Raw genomic sequence first — 26,517 nt, forward strand, 5'->3', positions numbered from 1 at the left:
AGGACAGGTGTTACGGATACAGGTATCCTGTGTCTGTGTGTATCCTGTGTGTGTTTCTTTTCTCTCCTTCTCCCCTCACAGGTGAAAATCATTACTCCCCAATCAGTCAACAATCAACCCATCAATCAGAAGACACACCTCCTCCTGTTTCCTACCCTATCACAGTTCCTTCCCCATGGTTTAAAAACCCCATCATTTGTTTGTTCAAGAGCTCAATCTTTGTAATGCCATGTTGGTAGATAGCTGTTCTTGGTAGATTTCAGGAGAGCTCAATCTTTGTAATGCCATGTTGGTAGATAGCTGTTCTTGGTAGATTTCAGGAGAGCTCAATCTTTGTAATGCCATGTTGGTAGATAGCTGTTCTATATAGATTTCAGTAGCTCAATCTTTGTAAATGCCATGTTTGTAGATCTCGGTTCTTCACTCGCTCTCTGTGTATTAATTAACCTCTCTTTTGTTTGAGCACCTCCATAGCACTTTGTCATCACCTGTGAGTATTGTTTTGGGTATGGTGTTTGCTGGTGGGAAAAGGGGGAAACCAAGACAAGTCGCCCATGGGCATACACTACCCGTAGGTAAACTTTGTTAACACACACTAGTTAGAACTGGGTGGACCACCCACTGTATTTTTGGTTAGTTAGTTAGCTGTTGTTGAAATAGGCTAGTCTAGCTTAGGGGTGTTTTTGCATATTTGTTTCTTTCCTTGGGTCCAGCTCAGCCCCTTTTCCTGCTCCCCCCCATTACCGTGTGTTTTATAAATAAACCCTGAGTTTGACGGTATTATTTCGGTTGTCGTGGTTATTTCGTTCACTTTTACTTTGTCACTATTATAATTTACATGAGTTATGTTACGGGTCTCACTACCATCCCCCCTAGACTGTTGGGCCAAAAGGGATTCGTAACATAAGTGGGGGCTCATCCGGGATCTGTCTTTACTGACACCCATGCCGCTCATGTAGATTGTTGTAGTGGTATAGTTCAGTGTTGAGCGTCATAGCTGAAGTAGCATTAGTGTTTGCTATTTTCGTTGGCTCTTGTGAAGTAGTTTAAGATGGCTACTTTTGATTTGAAATCCTTTTTGGATAACCCTTCGTGGGAGGTTTTTGACAAATGTCGTAGAGTTGATTTAGTGACCTTGGCTGACCATTATTCAGTATCGTTTTCGCAGAGTTTAGTTAAGGCGGAGGTTAAACAGCTAGTATTAAATGTATTGTTGGAAGAGCAAGTGCTTGTGTTACCGCTGCCTGAGTCTACTAACCCTGTAGGGGATGTAACTGCTCCTATAAGCCCATTGGTATCTGATAATGAGGGTGAGGCTAAAACACCAGCCACATTGTCCCATTTTGATCCACTCTCCCCACTGTCAAACGGTGATGCCAGAAGGGATGTCCGTTTAGCACAGTTCCAACTAGAGGTGGAAGAGAGCCCAAATTAGGCGAGAGACTCTCCAGTTGGAGATGTGTAAAATTGAGGCAGAAAAAGAACGAGAACAACGGCATTTAGATTTGGAGATGGGTAAAATGGAGGCAGAAAAAGAACGAGAACAGAGGCAGATGACGTTTAAAATGCGCCAGATGGAACTGGAGGCAGAGACAGCGAGGCTAGCCTTCGTTCCTACTGTTCCTGTTAGTGAGTCGTCCTCACCAGCTGTGTCCTCAAACACGTTTGACATTAGTAGGCAGATAGCCTTAGTACCTTTGTTCAGAGAGTCAGAGGTTGACTCCTATTTTTGTGTATTTGAGCGTATAGCCGTAGCATTGAAGTGGCCTGAAGAGGTATGGTGCCTATTACTTCAGTGTAAATTAACTGGTAAAGCCCAAGAGGTTTTGTCAGCGCTACCTCTGGAGGACAGTTTGAATTATGAAGTGGTCAAAGCTACTGTTCTTCGTGCCTATGAGCTTGTGCCTGAGGCATACCGACAGAGATTTAGGTCTCATAGAAAGTCTTCTAGTAAGACTTATGTGGAATTTGCTAGAGATAAGGGAAATCTGTTTGATAAATGGCATGCTGCTAGTAAGGTAACTGATTTCAACTCTCTCCGGGAGTTAATCTTGTTGGAAGAATTTAAAAGTTGCTTACCCGAACGCATTGTAGTTTACCTAAACGAACAGAAAGTATCCTCCCTGGCAGAAGCGTCTGTGTTGGCAGACGAGTTTGTGTTGACGCACAAGAGTGTGTTTTCGGCTCAAACTGAGAGTAGAACCACTGAGTTTCCTACCTTTAGCCCTAGTCGGCCAGCAGTAGTATATAAAGCACGGCAGAAGAATGAGCGTTCCTGTTTCTATTGTCATAAAGTGGGACATATGATTAATGATTGCTTCCTGCTTAAACGCAAACGAGGGATGCCTCTTCGTGCCAAGCCACCAACAGGTGTTGCTCTAATTCGTACGGTTGTGAGGTCTGCAACAAAACAGGTGCCTCAGGGTAACTGTAGTTTGAAAGACCCAGTCCCCGACCGCAGTTATGAACCATTCATTTCCGATGGGTTTGTGTCCCTAACGAATGACGAAGCGTCTCAGCGTCCGGTTAAAATCCTTAGAGATACTGGTGCGGCGCAGTCGTTTATATTGTCTGATGTGTTGCCCTTATCTGACGATACATACTGTGGTTCCAGTGTGTTAGTGCAGGGTATTGAAATGGGTTTTGTCCCAGTGCCGTTGCACTTTGTGAAAGTACACTCTGAGTTAATCAGTGGAATATTCAGAGTGGGGGTACGTCCTAAGTTGCCAGTGAAAGGTGTGACCTTTATAATGGGTAACGATATTGCCGGAGGAAAGGTAGTACCCGTATTGGAAGTATTGGATAAAAGTGACCACTCTCTCTCGAATGAGTTGGCACAGAGTTATCCACATGTGTTCCCCGCTTGTGCTGTCACTCGTGCTCAGGCACTACAAGAGTGTGACGTGATAGATTTGTCGAACACTGTTCTGTTCAAAGAGGATGATCAAGAGGATGGATTGTGTGATATCTCTGAGAAGCTGATCACCTCTGACAAACAGCCCAGGAAAGAATTAAAGAACGTTGAACTTATTGCTGATGCAATACAGTTACCAGTCACTCGTGAGCAGCTGATTGCTAACCAAAAGGTTGACAACAAGCTTACTAAATGTTTTTCTAGTGTTGTCTCGTTAGAAGAGGTGAAGAAGAAGAATGTGGCTTACTTCATTGATGGTAATCTCCTCATGCGTAAATGGAAATCCCATGTTGACGCGGGTGGAGATTGGAATGCTGTTTACCAAATAGTGATTCCTACAGCCTTTCGACAAAATGTGTTATCCCTTGCTCATGATCACCAGTGGTCTGGTCATTTAGGAATTACAAAGACGTATGATCGGATCCTTCGACATTTCTTTTGGCCGGGTTTAAAACAAGATGTGGCTCAGTTCTGTCGGACATGCCACACCTGTCAGATAACAGGAAAACCAAATCAGGTTATTCCTCCCGCTCCTCTTTGTCCCATACCTGTCATAGGTGAACCATTCGAGCATGTGGTGGTTGATTGTGTCGGACCGTTACTGAAGACAAAATCGGGTAACCAGTTTTTGTTAACGATAATGTGTATGGCTACAAGATACCCCGAGGCTATTCCTCTGAGAAGGATTACAGCTCCGATAGTGAGTAAAGCCTTAATAAAATTCTTCACGACATTCGGGTTACCGAAGGTGGTACAAAGCGATCAAGGTACCAATTTCCTATCCAAGCTCTTCAAGCAGGTGTTGAAATCCTTATCAATTACGCACCGTGTATCAAGCGCCTATCACCCAGAGTCTCAGGGTGCGCTTGAAAGATGGCATCAGACACTGAAGTCTATGCTACGTAAATATTGTTTGGAATCTGAGAAAGATTGGGATGAGGGAGTTCCTCTAGTTTTGTTTGCTGCTCGTGAAACTGTGCAGGAGTCCCTAGGTTTCAGCCCGGCTGAACTAGTGTTTGGTCACACAGTAAGAGGACCAATGAAAGTCCTTAAAGAACAGTTCTTGTCCCAAGAGTTGTGTACCAGAGATGAGAATGTGTTGGACTACGTTAGTCGCTTTCGTGAGCGCCTACACCAAGCTTGTGCTCTTGCAAAGGAAGCTCTGTCTTCCTCACAGAGGAGCATGAAAAGACACTATGATAAAGAGGCTGTTTCTCGTCCACTACAGCCAGGTGACCAAGTACTGGTGTTATTACCTGTTCTAGGATCTTCACTGTCAGCTCGTTTCTCTGGTCCTTATTTAATTGAAAAGAAAATAAGTGAAACTGACTATGTGCTTCAAACTCCTGATAGAAAACGCCAATCTCGTGTGTGTCACATTAACATGTTGAAAGCATACCACACCCGACCCATCACACAGTTAGATAGTTCAAAAACAGAGGAAGGTACTGCTGTCTCCTCTGCTACTACTGCGATGATAGTGGACTGTCATATTGATGATGTTGATGGCTTGGAGTTGCGCAATACTCAGCAGCAGTGTGTTAGATTGCCCAACTCAGAAATGCTGCTGTCTATCCAGTCAGGTCTGGTTCATTTAACGGATGGACAGGCTAATGATATTGTGAGGCTACTACACAGTTTTCCATGTCTCTTTAATGACGTTCCTACTCGCACAAATGTGTTGGAACATGACATTAATGTTGGAAATGCTACACCTATCAAGCAACACCCATATCGTATCAACGCTTCCAAGAGGAAGATAATGAGGGATGAGGTGAGATATTTGTTGGAGAATGACCTGGCTAAGCCAAGTTCAAGCCCTTGGAGTTCTCCTTGTATTCTGGTTCCTAAACCTGATGGTGCGTCCAGGTTATGTACGGATTATCAAAAGGTAAATTCTGTCACAATGCCAGATTCGTTCCCGTTACCCAGACTGGACGACTGTATCGACACTATTGGTGCTGCTAAGTATGTAACCAAGTTGGACCTCTTAAAAGGTTACTGGCAGGTTCCGTTAACTTCACGTGCTTCTGAGATTTCTGCCTTTGTGACCCCAGACAACTTCCTTCAGTACTCAGTCATGGCTTTTGGGATGCGAAATGCACCAGCCACTTTCCAACGACTGGTTAACTCTGTATTAGCTGGCGTTCCTAATTGTAGTGCATACCTTGATGACCTAGTGATTTATTCGTCTACGTGGTCAGATCATGTTGACTTGCTAAGGGTAGTATGTGAACGGTTGGCAGCTGCTTCTCTAACCCTGAACTTGGCAAAGTGCGAGTTTGGGAAGGCTACTGTTACCTATCTCGGTAAAGAGGTTGGCCATGGACAGGTGCGCCCTGTTGATGCCAAGGTCTTGGCTATAACTGCATTCCCTGCACCTACCACCAGACGAGAGCTACGCCGCTTTTTAGGGATGGTTGGCTACTACCGTAGCTTCTGTAAAAATTTCTCTGCGGTAGTTGCTCCATTGACCGATTTGCTTAGTCCGGCTAGATCATTTGTGTGGTCCCCTGATTGTAAGAGCGCTTTTGAATCTGCGAAAGCACTCTTGTGTAGTACACCTGTACTTGCTGCTCCAGATTTTGAACAACCATTCAAGCTTGAGGTAGATGCTAGTGCCAGAGGTGCTGGTGCTGTTCTACTGCAGCAGGACAAGAGTAGAGTAGATCATCCCGTTTGTTATTTTTCACGTAAATTTAATAAATGTCAAACAAACTATGCGACAATAGAACAAGAAGCTCTTGCTTTGTTGTTGGCTCTGCAATACTTCGAAGTATACATTGGTTCCAGTGCCCTACCAGTGATTGTATACTGACCATAACCCCTTAGTTTTTCTCCACCGAATGTACAACCAGAACCAGCGCCTTATGCGTTGGGCGCTGATTGTACAAAATTATAATTTGGAGATCCGCCACAAAAAGGGTTCAGATAATGTGTTGGCAGATGCTTTGTCTCGTGTGTGAAGATGATTTCAGTATGTTTTGCAAGGTTGTTGATTTGTTGTGAGGGTTCTTTTAAATACTATAGTCGCAATCCCCCCTAGGGTTGCTCTTTTAAGGGTGGGAGTGTTACGGATACAGGTATCCTGTGTCTGTGTGTATCCTGTGTGTGTTTCTTTTCTCTCCTTCTCCCCTCACAGGTGAAAATCATTACTCCCCAATCAGTCAGCAATCAACCCATCAATCAGAAGACACACCTCCTCCTGTTTCCTACCCTATCACAGTTCCTTCCCCATGGTTTAAAAACCCCATCATTTGTTTGTTCAAGAGCTCAATCTTTGTAATGCCATGTTGGTAGATAGCTGTTCTTGGTAGATTTCAGGAGAGCTCAATCTTTGTAATGCCATGTTGGTAGATAGCTGTTCTTGGTAGATTTCAGGAGAGCTCAATCTTTGTAATGCCATGTTGGTAGATAGCTGTTCTTGGTAGATTTCAGGAGAGCTCAATCTTTGTAATGCCATGTTGGTAGATAGCTGTTCTATATAGATTTCAGTAGCTCAATCTTTGTAAATGCCATGTTTGTAGATCTCGGTTCTTCACTCGCTCTCTGTGTATTAATTAACCTCTCTTTTGTTTGAGCACCTCCATAGCACTTTGTCATCACCTGTGAGTATTGTTTTGGGTATGGTGTTTGCTGGTGGGAAAAGGGGGAAACCAAGACAAGTCGCCCATGGGCATACACTACCCGTAGGTAAACTTTGTTAACACACACTAGTTAGAACTGGGTGGACCACCCACTGTATTTTTGGTTAGTTAGTTAGCTGTTGTTGAAATAGGCTAGTCTAGCTTAGGGGTGTTTTTGCATATTTGTTTCTTTCCTTGGGTCCAGCTCAGCCCCTTTTCCTGCTCCCCCCCATTACCGTGTGTTTTATAAATAAACCCTGAGTTTGACGGTATTATTTCGGTTGTCGTGGTTATTTCGTTCACTTTTACTTTGTCACTATTATAATTTACATGAGTTATGTTACGGGTCTCACTACCATCCCCCCTAGACTGTTGGGCCAAAAGGGATTCGTAACAACAGGCAAGAGTTCATAACCAGGTCAGAGTCCAAACGGTACAGGGCGGCATGCAGGCTCGAGGTCAGGGCAGGCAGAATGGTCAGGCAGGCGGGCTCAGTGTCAGGGCAGGCAGAACGGTCAGGCAGGCGGGCTCAGTGTCAGGGCAGGCAGAATGGTCAGAACCGGGAGGACTAGAAAAGAGAGACCGGGGCAAACAGGAGCTTGGAAAAACACTGGTTGACTTGGCAAGACAAGACAAACTGGCAACAGACAAACAGAGAACACAGGTATAAATACACTGAGGGCAATAGGGAAGATGGGTGACACCTAGAGGGGGGTGGTGACAATCACAAGGACAGGTGAAAACAGATCAGGGTGTGACATATACAGTGCATTCAGAAAGTATTCAGACTCCTTGACTTTTTCCACATGTTGTTACGTTACAGACTAATACTAATATGGATTCAATTTTTAAAAATTAATCTACACACCAAATGTATTTGAAATAAAAAACAGAAATACCTTATTTACACAAGTATTCAGACCCTTTGCAAGGTGCGTCAGGTGCGTCCTGTTTCCATTGATCATCCTTGAGATGTTTCTACAACTTGGAGTCCACCTGTGGTAAATTCAATTGATTGGACAAGATTTGGAAAGGCGCACACCTGTCTATAGAAATTTCCACAGTTGACAGTGCATGTCAGAGCCAAAAAAACAAGCCATGAGGTTGAAGGAATTGTCCGTAGAGCTCTGAGACAGGATTGTGTTGAGGTACAGATCTGGGGAAGGGTACCAAAACATTTCTGCAGCTTTAAATGTCCCCAAGAACACAGTGGCCTCCATCAATCTTAAATGGAAGAAGTTTGGAACCACCAAGACTCTTCCTAGAGCTGTTGAGCAATCGGGTGATAAGGGCCTTGGTTAAGGAGGTGACCAAGAACCCCATGATCACTCTGACAGAGCTCCAGAGCTCCTCTGTGGAGATGGGAGAATCTTCCAGACCGACAACCATCTCTGCCGCACTCCACCAATCAGGCCTTTATAGTAGAGTGGCCAGATGAAAGGCACTCATCAGTGAAAGGCACATGACAGCACACTTGGAGTTTGCCAAAAGGCACCTTAAAAGACTCTCAGACCATGAGAAACAAGATTCTCTGGTTTGATGGAACCAAGCTTGGCATTCAGGCCAAAGAGTTCAATCTTGGTTTCATCAAACCAGAGAATCTTGTTTCTCATGGTCTGAGAGTCTTTTGGTGGTGGCAGCATCACGAGAGACATATGTGGAGGAAACCTTGCACCATCCCTATGGTGAAGCATGGTGGTGGCAGCATCATGCTGTGGCAATGTCTTTCAGCAGCAGGGACTGGTGGACAAGTCAGGATTGAGAGAAAGATGAACGGAGCAAAGTACAGAGAGATCCTTGATGAAATCCTGCTCCAGACTGCTCAGGACCTCAGACTGGGGCAAAGGCCCAGCCGGAGCCCGGACTTGAATCCGATCGAACATCTCTGGAGAGACCTGAAAATAGCTGTGCAGAGACATTCCCCATACAACCTGATAGAGTTTGAGAGGATCTGCAGAGAAGAACAGGAAAAACTCAGCACATACAGGTGTGCGAAGCATGTAGTGTCATACCCAAGAAGATTGTAATCACTGCAAAAGGTGCTTCAACAAAGTACTGAGTAAAGGGTCTGAATAGTTATGTATATGTTATATTTCTTTTTTGCTTTGTCGTTATGGGGTATTCTGTGTTAGATTGATGAGTGAAAAAAACTATTATCCATTTTAGAATAAGGCTGTAACATGGCAAAAAATGGAAAAAGTCAAGGGGTCTGAATACTTCCCCGAATGCACTCTATTTATGTGCACAAGACCAAAACACCACATCTGTAATTTTAGTCCCATCTGAAACTGCCATGTAAGTCATTTTTACATGGCAGGAGAGTAACAATTCCATCCAGAGTAACCTGCTGTTTGGCAAACTCCAAGGTTCTCTGATAATAGTAGACCCATGCAAATCGACATCCCTGTGTTTTGAGAGAAATGTCGTAATTTGACAGATGTTGCTCACGCTTCGCGCAAGAAAACAATACATGATGTGATAAATTGAAAAAGGTGCTGCGCATAAGCTATACTGAACAAAATATAAATGCAACAATTTCAATGATTTTACTGAGTTACAGTTCATACAGGGAAATCAGTCTATTGAAATAAACTCATTATACCCCAATCTATGGATTTCACATGACTGGGCAGAGGCACAGCCATGGTTGGGCCTGGGAGGGCATAGGCCCACCTAGTGGGGAGCCAGGCCCAGCCAATCAGAATACATTTTTCCCCACAAAAGGGCTTTATTACAGACAGAAATACTCCTCAGTTTCATCAGCTGTCCAGGTGTTTTGTCTCAGACGATCCCGCAGGCGAAGAAGCCGGATGTGGAGGTCCTGGGCTGGCGTGATTACACATGGTCTACTGCTGTGACACCAGTTGGACGAACAGCCAAATTTTCTAAAATGCTGTTTAAGGTGTCTTATGGTAGAGAAATTAACATTCAATTATCTGGCAACAGCCAAATGCACGCTCTCTCAAAACTTGAGACATCTGTGGCATTGTGTTTGTGAAAACTTGCATACTGTATTGGCTTGTTATTGTCCCCTGCACACCTGTGTAATGACATTTTATTTTATTTTAGTCGGATCTCTTTTATTCCTCATTTGGACTAATCTTCCAAGAGTCCTTAAACATTAAAATACAATTTATAAGATGATCACATGTTCACATAAAACACACGGTTACAAACAGACATAATACACTAACATATTGACCAGATAAATACTCAGTCTATACTCAGTTCTACCATAGTCCAGCACAATTTGTTATGGTTTTAAAGTATTGTTTCAATTTATATATTGAAATGTTTCTTGTTTGCTCAGATAAATTATTCAATTTCTTTATTGTTCTAAATCGAAATGTTGTTTTGCCTATTTCTCTTTTCTGTCTGGATAACACATAGATGGTGGACAATATATTCCTAGTATTTACTGAACGTCTGTCTCTTACCAACTGAATACAGTTGTGAATAGAGTTTAGTCGTTTTAAATGGTGTATATTATGATTGTTTTTTTCACTTATCTTGTTGATTGATGACCAACCAAGAGCATTGAGCATGACTACAACAGAAGAACCATATCTCCACCTCCACCAATCCTTGCTGATTTGTTCTGTGCAAACTGCAGCCTCCTAATTTAACTTGCTGTTGCATTTCCCCAGACCACAGAACAGTAGTTCACCTGACTCTCAACTAATGCTTGGGTTATTTGCTTAAGAATCTTTCCCGGTAAATATTTAGCTATCCTTCTGATCATGCATGCAGTTATAATATATATATATTTTTACATAGATTAGTTATTTGAGACGACGATGATAAGCAGTTGTCTAGCTGCACTCCAAGTAGTTTGGTTTCTGGCACTTCCACAATTTGTACTCCCCCATAATTAATTGTATCCCATGCTGTGGTGGCCTTTTCCTGGTGGAACAGACCAACAAGTTTGTTCTGGCAAACCCACTCCCTGATATTTTCCAAATCTACTTGTAGAGCTTGCTGTACCTGTTCAACCGATTGTCTTGCTGTATAAAGTATAGTACCATCTGCAAATATAGTAGCTTGAGGTCATTGGTCTATATTAAGTAAAGAAGTGGTTCAAGGCAGCTGCCCTGCGATACTCCACAGTATAAAGCATGAGGGGAAGAAAATGAACCATTGATATAAACTCAGCAAAAAAAGAAACGTCCCTTTTTCAGGACCGTGTCTTTCAAAGATAATTCGTAAAAATCCAAATAACATAACAGATCTTCATTGTAAAGGGTTTTAACACCGTTTCCCTTGCTTGTTCAATAAACCATAAACAATGAATGAACATGCAGCACCTGTGGAACGGTCATTAAGACACTAAGAGCTTACAGACGGTAGACAATTAAGGTCACAGTTATGAAAACTTAGGACATTAAAGATGCCTTTCTACTAATGCTGCAATGAGGCATGAGGACTGCAGATGTTGCCAGGGCAATACATTGCAATGTCCGTACTGTGAGACGCCTAAGACAGCGCTACAGGGAGACAGGATGGACAGCTGAGCATCCTCGCAGTGGCTCCCCCATAATTAATTGTATCCCATGCTGTGGTGGCCTTTTCCTGGTGGAACAGACCAACAAGACCATGTGTAACAACACCTGCACGGGATCAGTACATCCCAACATCACACCTGCGGGACAGGTACAGGATTGCAACAACAACTGCGAGGCAACAACAAGTTGCACCAGGAACACACAATCCCTCCATCAGTGCTCAGACTGTCCAAAATAGGCTGAGAGAGGCTGGACTGAGGGCTTGTAGGCCTGTTGTAAGGCAGGTTCTCACCAGACATCAACGTCAACAACGTTGCCTATGGGCACAAACCCACCGTCGCTGGACCAGATAGGACTGGTAAAAAGTGCTCTTCACTGACGAGTTGCGGTTTTGTCTCACCAGGGGTGATGGTCGGATTCGCGTTTATCGTTGAAGGAATGAGCGTTACACCGAGGCCTGTACTCTGGAGCGGGATCGATTTGGAGGTGGAGGGTCCGTCATGGCCTGGGGCGGTGTCACAGCATCATCGGACTGAGCTTGTTGTCATTGCAGGAAATCTCAACTATGTGCGTTACAGGGAAGACATCCTCCTCCCTCATGTGGTACCCTTCCTGCAGGCTCATCCTGACATGACCCTCCAGCATGATAATGCCACCAGCCATACTGCTTGTTCTGTGCGTGATTTCCTGCAAGACAGGAATGTCAGTGTTCTGCCATGGCTAGCGAAGAGCCCGGATCTCAATCCCATTGAGCATGTCTGGAACCTGTTGGATCGGAGGGTGAGGGTAACATCTCACAGCAAGAACTGGCAAATCTGGTGCAGTCCATGAGGAGGAGATGCACTGCGGTACTTAATTCAGCTGGTGGCCACACCAGATACTGACTGTTACTTTTGATTTTGACCCCCACTTCGTTCAGGGACACATTATTCCATTTCTGTAAGTTACATGTCTGTGGAACTTGTTCAGTTTATGTCTCAGTTGTTGAATCTTATGTTCATACACATATTTACACGTTAAGTTTGCTGAAATAAATGCAGTTGACAGTGAGAGGATGTTTATTTTATATAGCCAAACAGCACTTTATTGTTAAATGTATTGGAAATATGATCAGCAATTGCTAAAAGTGAAAGTGTATTTATATATTACAGCATATCAACTGATATTTGGTGTTTTATATCACTTGCAATGTAAGCTTTAACAAAGGCTTTTAAATTGACAGTGACTGAAAGCCAAAACAGATCAAAGCACATGTCTAAAAACTCTACCATTAAAAGTTTGAGACTTGCAGCCACTCTGATCTCTGTCTCCTACATATATATGTAGTTGTTAGCAAACCACTACCACATATCACTTAAACTCTTGAAGCACTCTCACTAATGGATGCAGCAAATATAGCCTCTTTCAAGACATGCCATAAATATTTGAAAATGTGAAAAACAAGAATATTGTACACCCACTAGTGTTCAAAAGATTTTTGGCGCTCCAAAAATGCAGTATGGTTCTGTTTTATATTTATAGTTTTTTACTGTGCATGCTACAGAGTTTTACTTATGAAATTCGTGAAAGGTGTGCTGTGAAACAAATGCACAATATTTTCCTGTTCATTCTACAGTAATCTACTCTATTCAGTTTATACAGTATCATACCGTTGATAAATACAGTAAGTTACTGATAAAATTACAACAACTGCTAAGAGTGAGTAGCTTGATTTAAGCTGAACATGTTTACTTGGTTTAAAGAGCAAGTAGAAAGATTGTAACGTGGTATTTGTTGTAAAGTATTGTTATAATACCCAATGGAATACCATTAAGTACCCAGCAAATTCCCCACTGTTAAATTTACATTGAAAGTGTGGACCGATATAGACTCTGAACAGTGTTGACTTAACACAATGCTTAGTATGAAGCTTTATTTGCATATTTCTCAGACTGCCTTGCATTTTTTTGTGATTTGTAAAGTTACCATCCATGACTGAATTTGTTAGTGACATAGATATACTTTGTGCATTCATCTGTAGTCTGTGAACTTCACCAAGTATGGGTTCTCACTCTCAGTGTTGATTCAACACTGTCGAGTTTGCTGTGTACCATCTTCAAGGAGAAGAGTACCCTTTGCAGTTGAGGAAGCCTAGTAATGTCTCATTGTTGCTGGAGGTCACTGTCATGGTGTGTGTTAGTGATGGGGAAACAAAGATTCTTGAAGCTAAAGTAGGTTCATTAATCAAGGCTTTGATCACTAGTGGCACCTGCTGGTCAAAAGAATTTAGAGCAGCCAAGTTATTATAGATGATGTCCCACACCTTAGAGCATGCACAGCGTAGCCTTTTTGTCTACTACCGAAACCAATACCAAACCAATCAGGTGGAAACGAAGATTCGGACGTCATTGAACACTTGCTTCTGATAAAGTTATACAGGCATCGGCGCATGCCTCAGAGCTCCGGCATCAAACATAACCTCACTAGTGTGTGTATGTTGATGTGGGCTGGTGGTGTGTGAGGCCACACTGCCTGGCCCCCTTCCCTCCCTCTGCCTCCCTGTCCCTCTAGACCCCTGATACCCTGTCTGATGGAATGACCGGGTAGTCAGATCTGTCCCTGTTTCCGACCCTTCAAGAAGGAGAGCCTACACACACACACACACACACACACACACACACACACACACACACACACACACACACACACACGACATCTTCCTGCCACAGAGTCAGACAACGAATGCATTCCCAACAAAGCAATTCAGAATGAATTATTTCTCTAAGTGTTCTCCTTACTTGCATGACTGTTGTGTGAAATGTAAAGGTATGCTGAGGGAAGGGATTAGTAGTAAATGAAACTAAATGGCCACAACACTAAGCCCGGAGGAAGTTTATCTGTTGGGATTAGAAGCCTGCAGTTGCCCATAGAGATTACCCAGTCTGTCTGTGTCAGAGGGAGTATGTATGTGCGTGTGTCAGAAGGATTATTTTACTGTCCAGTGAGAGGGACATGTAACATGGCCACACTGCACTATGGCTCCTCCCTCATACAATACAGCCTCCATTTTCACTATATCATCACAGATACAAACTGCATCCCAAATGGCACCATCTTCCCTATGCTGTATAGTGCACTACCTTTGACCACATGGCGAATAGGGTGCTGTTTTCGACGCAGACAAACAGTATCACGCACAGGAAGCTACTGCAAGGGGAAGTTGGCTTGGCCATTCCAGTCAATCAAAAGCATGTTCCTTTCCTTTCATCCTGATATCATAACTAACCATAGATACAGACAGAGTGCGCATTACGGGGGCCAAGGGGGGTCTCAGACCCCTTGAATGAGACATGAGCCCCCCTAAATGCAACAAAGTCAAACCTTGGTGGGGTCTCTAAATAATGCTAATTCTGCTATTTGTTTAAAATGCAATGTGTACCGCTACAGTGGTAAAAATATAAAATAATAGCTTATACCAAATCAAACGAACACCCCCACTTCTGTGTCATGGTTTTAACATTTTTTCCCCATGTGGCTGCACAGTCCAGTATCTCAGCACGTTTTCAGGTGTCCCAACTTTTCTTTCTCCAAAAAAAGTCATTTTGTTAGATAATAAGAGATGCTTTACAGTCAAATGACATGTCTTTACTATTAGGCCAATAAAAAAGATGTGTGCACGCGTGAAAGTAAATAGAGACCCCCGAAGGTCACGGTACAATTCACACTCTGAAGTAAATAGAGACCCCCGAAGCTCATGGTACAATTCACACTCTGAAGTAAATAGAGACCCCCGAAGCTCATGGTATAATTCACACTGAAGTAAATATAGACACCAAAGGTCACGGTATAATTCACAATCTGAATAAAGATACTGTAGATATACCCCTGGTGCCTGAGAGATATGATACAAGAAGTAAAGTGGGTTTAGATTTGCAAGCATTTCCAAAGATTTGCTGCTTTAAATGCAGCATTATTGATTTTCTTCATGCTTATGAAGGGATATTTTGTGAGTTTTAGGTATGCAGCAATTCTCAGTTTAATGAGTATGAATGACGTTGTGGCACCAGACTGTCAGACAGTATGAAGGATGCTATGGCACCAGACTGTCAGACATTATGAAGGACGCTCGCTGTGGCACCAGACTGTCAGACAGTATGAAGGATGCTGTGGCACCAGACTGTCAGACAGTATGAAGGATGCTGTGGGACCAGACTGTCAGACAGTATGAATGACGCTGTGGGACCAGACTGTCAGACAGTATGAAGGATGCTGTGGGACCAGACTGTCAGACAGTGTGAAGGACGCTCGCTGTGGCACCAGACTGTCAGACAGTATGAAGGATGCTGTGGGACCAGACTGTCAGACAGTATGAAGGATGCTGTGGGACCAGACTGTCAGACAGTGTGAAGGACGCTCGCTGTGGCACCAGACTGTCAGACAGTATGAAACGCGCTCGCTGTGGCACCAGACTGTCAGTGTGAATGACGCTGTGGGACCAGACTGTCAGACAGTGTGAAGGACGCTTGCTGTGGCACCAGACTGTCAGAGAGTGTGAAGGACACTGTGGGACCAGACTGTCAGACAGTGTGAATGACGCTGTTGGACCGGGCTGTGAGACAGTATGATAGACGCTGTGGGACCAGACTGTCAGACAGTATGAAGGACGCTGTGGCACAAGGCTGTCAGACAGTGTGAAGGACGCTGTGGCACCAGACTGTCAGACAGTATGAAGGACGCTGTGGCACCAGACTGTCAGACAGTATGAAACGCGCTCTCTGTGGCACCAGACTGTCAGACAGTATGAAGGACGCTGTGGCACCAGACTGTCAGACAGTATGATAGACGCTGTGGGACCAGACTGTCAGACAGTATGATAGACGCTGTGGGACCAGACTGTCAGACAGTATGATAGACGCTGTGGGACCAGACTGTCAGACAGTATGAAGGACGCTGTGGCACCAGACTGTCAGACAGTATGAAGGACACTGTGGGACCAGACTGTCAGACAGTATGAAGGACGCTGTGGGACCAGACTGTCAGACAGTATGAAGGACGCTCTCTGTGGCACCAGACTGTCAGACAGTATGATTGACTCTGTGGGACCGGACTGTCAGACAGTATGAAGGACGCTGTGGCACCAGACTGTCAGGAGTGTGAAGGACGCTGTGGCACCAGCCTGTCAGACAGTGTGAATGAAGCTGTGGCACCAGACTGTCAGACAGTATGATTGACTTTGTGGGACCGGACTGTGAGACACTATGAAGGACACTGTGGGACCAGACTGTCAGACAGTATGAAGGATGCTGTGGGACCAGACTGTCAGGCAGTATGAATGAAGATGTGGGACCAGACTGTCAGACAGTATGATTGACGCTGTGGGACCGGACTGTCAGACAGTATGAAAGACACTGTGGGACCAGACTGTCAGGCAGTATAAATGACGGTGTTGGACCAGACTGTCAGGCAGTATGAATGATGCTGTGGGACCATACTGTCAGACAGTGTGAAGAACACTGTGGCACCAGACTGTCAGACAGTATGAATGATGCTCGCTGTGGCACCAGACTGTCAGACAGTATGAAGGACGCTGTGGCACCAGACTGTCAGACAGTATGAAGAACGCTGTGGCACCAGACTGTCAGACAGTATGAAGAACGCTGTGGCACCAGACTGTCAGACAGTATGAAGAACGCTGTGGCACCAGACTGTCAGACAGTATGAAGGACGCTGTGGCACCAGACTGTCAGACAGTATGAAGAACGCTGTGGCACCAGACTGTCAGACAGTATGAAGGATGTTGTGGCACCAGACTGTCAGACAGTATGAAGGACGCTGTGGCACCAGACTGTCAGACAGTATGAAGGACGCTGTGGCACCAGACTGTCAGACAATATGAAACGCGCTCTCTGTGGCACCAGACTGTCAGACAGTATGAAGGACGCTGTGGCACCAGACTGTCAGACAGTATGATAGACGCTGTGGGACCAGACTGTCAGACAGTATGATAGACGCTGTGGGACCAGACTGTCAGACAGTATGATAGACGCTGTGGGACCAGACTGTTAGACAGTATGAAGGACGCTGTGGCACCAGACTGTCAGACAGTATGAAGGACACTGTGGGACCAGACTGTCAGACAGTATGAAGGACGCTGTGGGACCAGACTGTCAGACAGTATGAAGGACGCTCTCTGTGGCACCAGACTGTCAGACAGTATGATTGACTCTGTGGGACCGGACTGTCAGACAGTATGAAGGACGCTGTGGCACCAGACTGTCAGGAGTCTGAAGGACGCTGTGGCACCAGCCTGTCAGACAGTGTGAATGAAGCTGTGGCACCAGACTGTCAGACAGTATGATTGACTTTGTGGGACCGGACTGTGAGACACTATGAAGGACACTGTGGGACCAGACTGTCAGACAGTATGAAGGATGCTGTGGGACCAGACTGTCAGGCAGTATGAATGAAGATGTGGGACCAGACTGTCAGACAGTATGATTGACGCTGTGGGACCGGACTGTCAGACAGTATGAAAGACACTGTGGGACCAGACTGTCAGGCAGTATAAATGACGGTGTTGGACCAGACTGTCAGGCAGTATGAATGATGCTGTGGGACCATACTGCCAGACAGTGTGAAGAACACTGTGGCACCAGACTGTCAGACAGTATGAATGATGCTCGCTGTGGCACCAGACTGTCAGACAGTATGAAGGACGCTGTGGCACCAGACTGTCAGACAGTATGAAGAACGCTGTGGCACCAGACTGTCAGACAGTATGAAGAACGCTGTGGCACCAGACTGTCAGACAGTATGAAGAACGCTGTGGCACCAGACTGTCAGACAGTATGAAGGACGCTGTGGCACCAGACTGTCAGACAGTATGAAGAACGCTGTGGCACCAGACTGTCAGACAGTATGAAGGATGTTGTGGGACCTGACTGTCAGACAGTATGAAGGACGCTGTGGCACAAGGCTGTCAGACAGTGTGAAGGACGTTGTGGCAACGGACTGTCAGAGAGTGTGAAGGACACTGTTGGACCGGACTGTGAGACAGTATGAATGACGCTGTGGGACCAGACTGTCAGACAGTGTGAATGACGCTGTTGGACCGGACTGTGAGACAGTATGAATGACGCTGTTGGACCAGACTGTCAGACAGTATGAAGGATGCTATGGCACCAGACTGTCAGACATTATGAAGGACGCTCGCTGTGGCACCAGACTGTCAGACATTATGAAGGACGCTGTGGCACCAGACTGTCAGACAGTATGAAGGATGCTGTGGCACCAGACTGTCAGACATTATGAAGGACGCTGTGGCACCAGACTGTCAGACAGTATGAAGGATGCTGTGGCACCAGACTGTCAGACAGTATGAAGGACGCTGTGGGACCAGACTGTCAGACATTATGAAGGACGCTGTGGCACCAGACTGTCAGACATTATGAAGGACGCTGTGGCACCAGACTGTCAGACAGTATGAAGGATGCTATGGCACCAGACTGTCAGACATTATGAAGGACGCTCGCTGTGGCACCAGACTGTCAGACATTATGAAGGACGCTGTGGCACCAGACTGTCAGACAGTATGAAGGACGCTGTGGCACCAGACTGTCAGACAGTATGAAGGACGCTGTCGGACCAGACTGTCAGACATTATGAAGGACGCTCGCTGTGGCACCAGACTGTCAGGCAGTATGAAGGACGCTGTGGCACAAGACTGTCAGACAGTATGATGAATGCTGTAGCACCAGACTGTCAGACAGTATGAAGGATGCTGTGGCACCAGACTGTCAGACAGTATGAAGGATGCTGTGGCACCAGACTGTGAGACAGTATGAAGGACGCTGTGGGACCAGACTGTCAGACAGTATGAAGGATGCTGTGGGACCAGACTGTCAGACATTATGAAGGATGCTGTGGGACCAGACTGTCAGACATTATGAAGGACGCTCGCTGTGGCACCAGACTGTCAGACAGTATGAATGACGCTGTGGCACCAGACTGTCAGACATTATGAAGGACGCTCGCTGTGGCACAAGGCTGTCAGACAGTATGAAGGATGCTGTGGCACCAGACTGTCAGACATTATGAAGGACGCTCGCTGTGGGACCAGACTGTCAGACAGTATGAAGTACGCTGTGGGACCAGACTGTCAGACAGTATGAATGACGCTGTTGGACCGGACTGTGAGACAGTATGAATGACGCTGTGGGACCAGACTGTCAGGCAGTATGAAGGACGCTGTGGGACCAGACTGTCAGACAGTATGAATGACGTTGTGGCACCAGACTGTCAGACATTATAAAGGACGCTCGCTGTGGCACCAGACTGTCAGACAGTATGAAGGATGCTGTGGGACCAGACTGTCAGACAGTGTGAAGGATGCTGTCGGACCAGACTGTCAGACAGTGTGAAGGATGCTGTCGGACCAGACTGTCAGACAGTATGAAGGACGCTCGCTGTGGCACCAGACTGTCAGAGTGTGAATGACGCTGTGGGACCAGACTGTCAGACAGTATGAAGGTTGCTGTGTCACCAGACTGTCAGACAGTATGAATGATTCTGTGGGACCAGACTGTCAGACAGTATGAATGATGCTGTGGGACCAGACTGTCAGACAGTATGAAGGACGCTGTGGGACCAGACTGTCAGACAGTGTGAAGGATGCTGTGGGACCAGACTGTCAGACAGTATGAAGGACGCTGTGGCACCAGACTGTCAGACAGTATGAAGGACACTGTGGCACCAGACTGTCAGACAGTATGAAGGATGCTGTGGGACCAGACTGTCAGACATTATGAAGGACGCTGTGGCACCAGACTGTCAGACAGTATGAAGGATGCTATGGCACCAGACTGTCAGACATTATGAAGGACGCTCGCTGTGGCACCAGACTGTCAGACATTATGAAGGACGCTGTGGCACCAGACTGTCAGACAGTATGAAGGACGCTGTGGCACCAGACTGTCAGACAGTATGAAGGACGCTGTCGGACCAGACTGTCAGACATTATGAAGGACGCTCGCTGTGGCACCAGACTGTCAGGCAGTATGAAGGACGCTGTGGCACAAGACTGTCAGACAGTATGATGGATGCTGTGGCACCAGACTGTCAGACAGTATGAAGGATGCTGTGGCACCAGACTGTCAGACAGTATGAAGGATGCTGTGGCACCAGACTGTCAGACAGTATGAAGGACGCTGTGGGACCAGACTGTCAGACAGTATGAAGGATGCTGTGGGACCAGACTGTTAGACATTATGAAGGATGCTGTGGGACCAGACTGTCAGACATTATGAAGGACGCTCGATGTGGCACCAGACTGTCAGACAGTATGAATGACGCTGTGGCACCAGACTGTCAGACATTATGAAGGACGCTCGCTGTGGCACAAGGCTGTCAGACAGTATGAAGGATGCTGTGGCACCAGACTGTCAGACATTATGAAGGACGCTCGCTGTGGGACCAGACTGTCAGACAGTATGAAGTACGCTGTGGGACCAGACTGTCAGACAGTATGAATGACGCTGTTGGACCGGACTGTGAGACAGTATGAATGACGCTGTGGGACCAGACTGTCAGGCAGTATGAAGGACGCTGTGGGACCAGACTGTCAGACAGTATGAATGACGTTGTGGCACCAGACTGTCAGACATTATAAAGGACGCTCGCTGTGGCACCAGACTGTCAGACAGTATGAAGGATGCTGTGGGACCAGACTGTCAGACAGTGTGAAGGATGCTGTCGGACCAGACTGTCAGACAGTGTGAAGGATGCTGTCGGACCAGACTGTCAGACAGTATGAAGGACGCTCGCTGTGGCACCAGACTGTCAGAGTGTGAATGACGCTGTGGGACCAGACTGTCAGACAGTATGAAGGTTGCTGTGTCACCAGACTGTCAGACAGTATGAATGATTCTGTGGGACCAGACTGTCAGACAGTATGAATGATGCTGTGGGACCAGACTGTCATACAGTATGAAGGACGCTGTGGGACCAGACTGTCAGACAGTGTGAAGGATGCTGTGGGACCAGACTGTCAGACAGTATGAAGGACGCTGTGGCACCAGACTGTCAGACAGTATGAAGGACACTGTGGCACCAGACTGTCAGACAGTATGAAGGATGCTGTGGCACCAGACTGTCAGACAGTATGAATGATGCTGTGGGACCAGACTGTCAGACAGTATGAATGATGCTGTGGGACCAGACTGTTAGACAGTATGAATGAAGCTGTGGGACCAGACTGTCAGACAGTATGATTGACTCTGTGGGACCGAACTGTCCGACACTATGAAGGACGCTGTGGGACCAGACTGTCAGACAGTATGAATAAAGATGTGGGACCAGACAGTCAGACAGTATTATTGACGCTGTAGGACCGGACTGTCAGACAGTATGAAGGACACTGTGGGACCAGACTGTCAGACAGTATGAAGGACGCTGTGGGACCAGACTGTCAGGCAGTATGAATGACGCTGTCGGACCAGACTGTCAGACAGTATGAAGGATGCTGTGTGACCAGACTGTCAGACAGTATGAAGGACGCTCGCTGTGGCATCAGACTGTCAGACAGTATGAAGGACGCTGTGGGACCAGACTGTCAGACAGTATGAAGGACGCTGTGTGAACAGACTGTCAGATAGTATAGCGATACCATCATAGGTGGAGTTGAGCTCTTGCTCTACTACAGGAAGCTCTAGCTTCGTCACACAGTCACAGGGGCTTTTCCGTGTGAGTGGGTGTATTTGCCTGCACCAAGCTTGCTTTCTGGTAGCGAAGTCTATCATTCTAATCCATTGTTGTCATTGTCTACTGCAGGTATGAAGACACCGCTGAGTCCTGCCCACTTCATAGAGCATGGCCAGATGGCCTTCCCCTTTCAAGGCTGTCTGGAGCTGAATCAGCTGATGGGGATGGAACCTACCACCAACAGCCAAGCCCAGATCAACATGGATATACAGCAACAGCAGCAGGAGAAGAAGAACCTGTTCTACTCGATGTGTGATGTGTGTAACATCCAGCTGAACTCCCAGGCTCAGGCCCAGGTGCACTATAACGGGAGGTCCCACCTGAAGAGGATCAAACAGATGAACAATGGGGAGGTTCCTCCGGCTCCAGGACCAGCTACTGGGTCTCTACCCACCTCTACACTAACCCTTAGTACCAGCACCACCAGCAGTAGTACAGGTAGGCCCACAGTGAACCCTTTTTAATGTCAAATTTGTCTTTCTATTTGTTTGGTTTCATTTCTCCAGACCCATCCCTTGGCTGCCTTAACACATGGCGGGGTGACCACTTCATTGATTTTTCAATCCCAGATTGCCCCTTTAACCAGGTAGTGTCATTGAGGTCAGAAGAGAGAGCTCTCCCAAGGGAGACCTGGCTCTGAGGTCCGTACTGACTACCAAAGCCTGCCCAGGGAAGGGAACGCTGCTACTCTCCTACATCCACAGATATCTATATACAGTTGAAGTCAGAAGTTTACACTGAGGTTGGAGTCATTAAAACTTGTTTTCCAACCACTCCACAAATTTCTTGTTAACAAACTATAGTTTTGGCAAGTCGGTTAGGACATCTACTTTGTGCATGACAAGTAATGTTTCCAACAATTTTTGACAAACAGATTATTTCACTTATTGTATCACAATTCCACTGGGTCAGAAGTTTACATGCACTAAATTGACTGTGCCTTTAAACAGCTTGGAAAATTCCAGAAAATGATGTCATGCCTTAGAAGCTTCTGATAGGCTAATTGACATCATTTGAGTCAATTGGAGGTGTACCTGTGGATGTATTTCAAGGCCTACCTTCAAACTCAGTGCCTCTTTGCTTGACATCATGGGTAAATCAAAATAAATTTGCCAAGACCTCAGAAAAAAATTGTAGACCTCCACAAGTCTGGTTCATCCTTGGGAGCAATTTCCAAACGCCTGAAGGTACCACGTTCATCTGCACAAACAATAGTACGCAAGTATAAACACCATGGGACCACGCAGCCGTCATACTGCTCAGGAAGGAGACGCATTCTGTCTCCTATAGATGAACGTACTTTGGTGCAAAAAGTGCAAATCAATCCCAGAACAACAGCAAAGGCCCCTGTGAAGATGCTGGAGGAAACGGGTACAAAAGTATGTATATCCACAGTAAAATGAGTCCTATATCGACATAACCTGAAAGGCCGCTCAGCAAGGAAGAAGCCATTGCTCCAGACCCGCCATAAAATAGCCAGACTACGGTTTGCAACTGCACATGGGTACAAAGATGACCATCATTATGTTTGGAGGAAAAAGGGGGAGGCTTGCAAGCCGAAGAACACCATCCCAACCGTGAAGCACGGGGGTGGCAGCATCATGTTGTGGGGGTGCTTTGCTGCAGGAGGGACTGGTGCACTTCACAAAATAGATGGCATCCTGAGGACGGAAAATTATGTGGATATATTGAAGCAACATCTCAAGACATTAGTCAGGAAGTTAAAGCTTGGTCGCAAATGGGTCTTCCAAATGGACAGTGACCCCAAGCATACTTCCAAAGTTGTGGCAAAATGGCTTAAGGACAACAAAGTCAAGGTATTGGAGTGGGCATCACAAAGCCCTGACCTTAATCCTATAGAACATTTGTGGTTAGAACTGAAAAGGCATGTGTGAGTAAGGATGCCAACAATCCTGACTCCGTTACACCAGCTCTGTCAGGAGGAATGGGCCAAAATTCACCCAACTTATTGGGGGAAGCTTGTGGAAGGCTACCCGAAACATTTGACCCAAGTTAAACAATGTTAACGCAATGCTACCAAATACTAATTGAGTGTATGTAAACTTCTGACCCACTGGGAATGTGATGAATGAAATAAATGCTGAAATAAGTCATTCTCTCTACTATTATTCTGACAATTCACATTCTTAAAATAAAGTGGTGATCCTAACTGGCCTAAAACATGGAATTTTTAATAGGATTAAATGTCAGGAATTGTGAAAAACTGAGTTTAAATGTATTTGGCTAAGCTGTATGTAAACTTCCGACTTCAACTGTAGAAATGACAGGGTCTGTATTCTACTCCAGAGCCGTAAACATAGGTGGCCAAAAGTTGTTTTTTTCCCTTTATTTTACGAGGAAGTGCCTTTGATGTCAGATGAGAGGTGTCTCTGAAGGGGGAGCTGACTAGCACTCTCCTACGTCCACAGATAACTCTATAGAAACTCTATAGAAATTACAAGGATTGGACGGTTGTACTTTCTCTTCTAGAGACGTTAACAGACTAGAGGTGGTGGTGATGCATGCTGAGTTTGGTTTGCAGCATTTGACTCAGAACCAAGGGTATGTCCCAAATGGCACCCTTTTCCCTATATAGTGCCTAGTCAAAAGTAGTGCATTACATAGGGAATAAGGTGTTATTTGGGACGCACACATGGCTTGGTCATCCCTCTCAGCCATTTTGTTGTTTGCTTTCACTGCTTGGTTTGACAAACTTTGCACGGAGATCCTATCTAATTATTATTTGGGAAAATTAATATTAATGTGAACCTTTCCATGTCTACAGTGCCCCGTGCCTGACGAGAGTGGCAAATACATGTATTTTTGTTGGGTGTTTGGGGTGACTATTATGAAACAGACTTAGCTACTTTGGGTTGCAGGTAGCCAGGCGGTTAGAGCATTGGGGTTCGGTAACCGAAAGGTTGTTGGTTCAGATACCTGAGCTGTCCAGGTGAAAAATCCGTTGATAGGCATTTAACCCTAATTTGCTCTAGGGGTGCTGTACTACTATGACTGACCCTGTAAAACAACACATTTCACTGTATCTATCTGGTGTATGTGACAATTTTGTTTACTTTCCCATGCCAATCAGTGTGTGTGTGTGTGTGTTCTGTTTCCTACTGCTGTAATCTCTGCCTCCATATTCTCACCAGGAGTGGCCTAAGGATTTTCATATTCTTCATATTCTACATATTTGACTGAGGGCCAAATTCTCTGCTTTGACCTTTTGTTGTTTTCTTTATGCTTTGTGTGTGACGTGCATACAGAGAGAGCGATTTCCTCTTTAAAACAGATGATTTCATGTGAATTAGCAGCTCACTCAATTTCATGAAAGAGTGCTCAGTGCTAAGCCCAGGTTTTTGGCTCCCTGTTTAAATACACTCATCATGACTGTTTAGTGCCTGGCTGGCTGTGGAAATGTTGAGTAGAGTTACTCTATACAGACTAGTGCAACAAAAAAAATGCTCCAACTGTAGTCAGTGGATAAAGATAGTCTTTCCAGACTGGCTTTACTTCAACATGGTGTAGCTTAAATTGCACCACTTTAAAAAAAGAGACTTAAACAGATAAGGCAAATGTACAGTCTCTCTAAATCAAAGCTTGGTAAACAACAGTTAATAGTTTTGAAGAGACAGGGACATATTGTCTGAAATTTGATGAATAATCTAAGTTTATCCAAGTTTTTTCCATATGGCCATGGAGTTATTTAACAGTGTGGCTGATTCTGGAATGATGTACATGCTGTGAGATGACTCCTGATTGATTGACAGTCGGAGCCGAACAGACCCTACCTCCTTATCTTCCCAGGCTGAAAGGACAGAGTGATGGAGTGAGTGACAGTGAGTGATGGTTTAGAGGAGGGGTTGTTGATGTCTTGCATGAGAGAATGTTTGTGTGTGACAAGGTCTATGGCCCCTGGGAGGTTGATGGGGGTTAGTTGTCAGGTGGCCTGTGTTCGTCCTGATGTAACAACCCCCTCGTATGGCATCTCTCTCACACACACACACACACACACACACACGCACACACACACACACACACACACACACACACACACACACACACACACACACACACACACACACACACACACACACACACACACACACACGCATGGCATCTCTCACACACACACACACACACACACACACACACACACACACACACACACACACACACACACACACACACACACACACACACACACACACACACACAGTAGCAGCAACATCAGCCCTCTGTGCTGGGGCCACACACACGCAATTACAGGGAAAAGTGTTCACAGGCAGCTCATGCTGAAACTTTTCATCCTACAGTACAGCTGGGGGGGGGGGGGTTAATGTAGTGGACACGTGTGTGTGTGTTTTTTTTTTGTGTGTGTGTGTGTGTGTGTGTGTGTGTGTGTGTGTCAGATGATGGAATGTAATAGTGGATTCATAAAGCCTTCTTCTTAGGACAGGCTTTGCAGACATTAGAGGAATCCACTATTTCTGTCTGGTGTATTTGGGTATAGAATTTTAGAAAAGCGGGCTCTCTGAACCCTGCTAAAAGCAGAGTCTGTATGAATAAAGAGCTCCTGTGAAATGCTGACTCCTTTTGTTGACAGTCGAAACACAGCTGTCTTCCTTATATTTGATCAGAGTGTGTCCTTCTGTCATTCTTAGTTTGGAGTGAAGTTGGATTGGATGATGTAACGAGCACACAACAGTTGAGCCGTACTACAGCTACATTTTTAAAC

General features: G+C 45.5%; 1 protein-coding gene across 1 annotated transcript in view; it reads left to right on the top strand.

Annotated features, from left to right (window-relative positions):
* Positions 1-26,517, top strand: part of LOC139380798 (zinc finger protein 385B-like) — a 168,798-nt gene that overhangs the window by 26,364 nt on the left and 115,917 nt on the right. The window contains exon 2 of the mRNA XM_071123831.1: positions 21,849-22,217. Within this exon, the coding sequence (XP_070979932.1) occupies positions 21,851-22,217 (367 nt within the window). The 5' untranslated portion in view covers positions 21,849-21,850. The remainder of the gene's footprint in view (positions 1-21,848; positions 22,218-26,517) is intronic.

Source organism: Oncorhynchus clarkii, chromosome 22 (assembly GCF_045791955.1).
Source record: "Oncorhynchus clarkii lewisi isolate Uvic-CL-2024 chromosome 22, UVic_Ocla_1.0, whole genome shotgun sequence".
Classification (NCBI taxonomy): domain Eukaryota; kingdom Metazoa; phylum Chordata; class Actinopteri; order Salmoniformes; family Salmonidae; genus Oncorhynchus; species Oncorhynchus clarkii.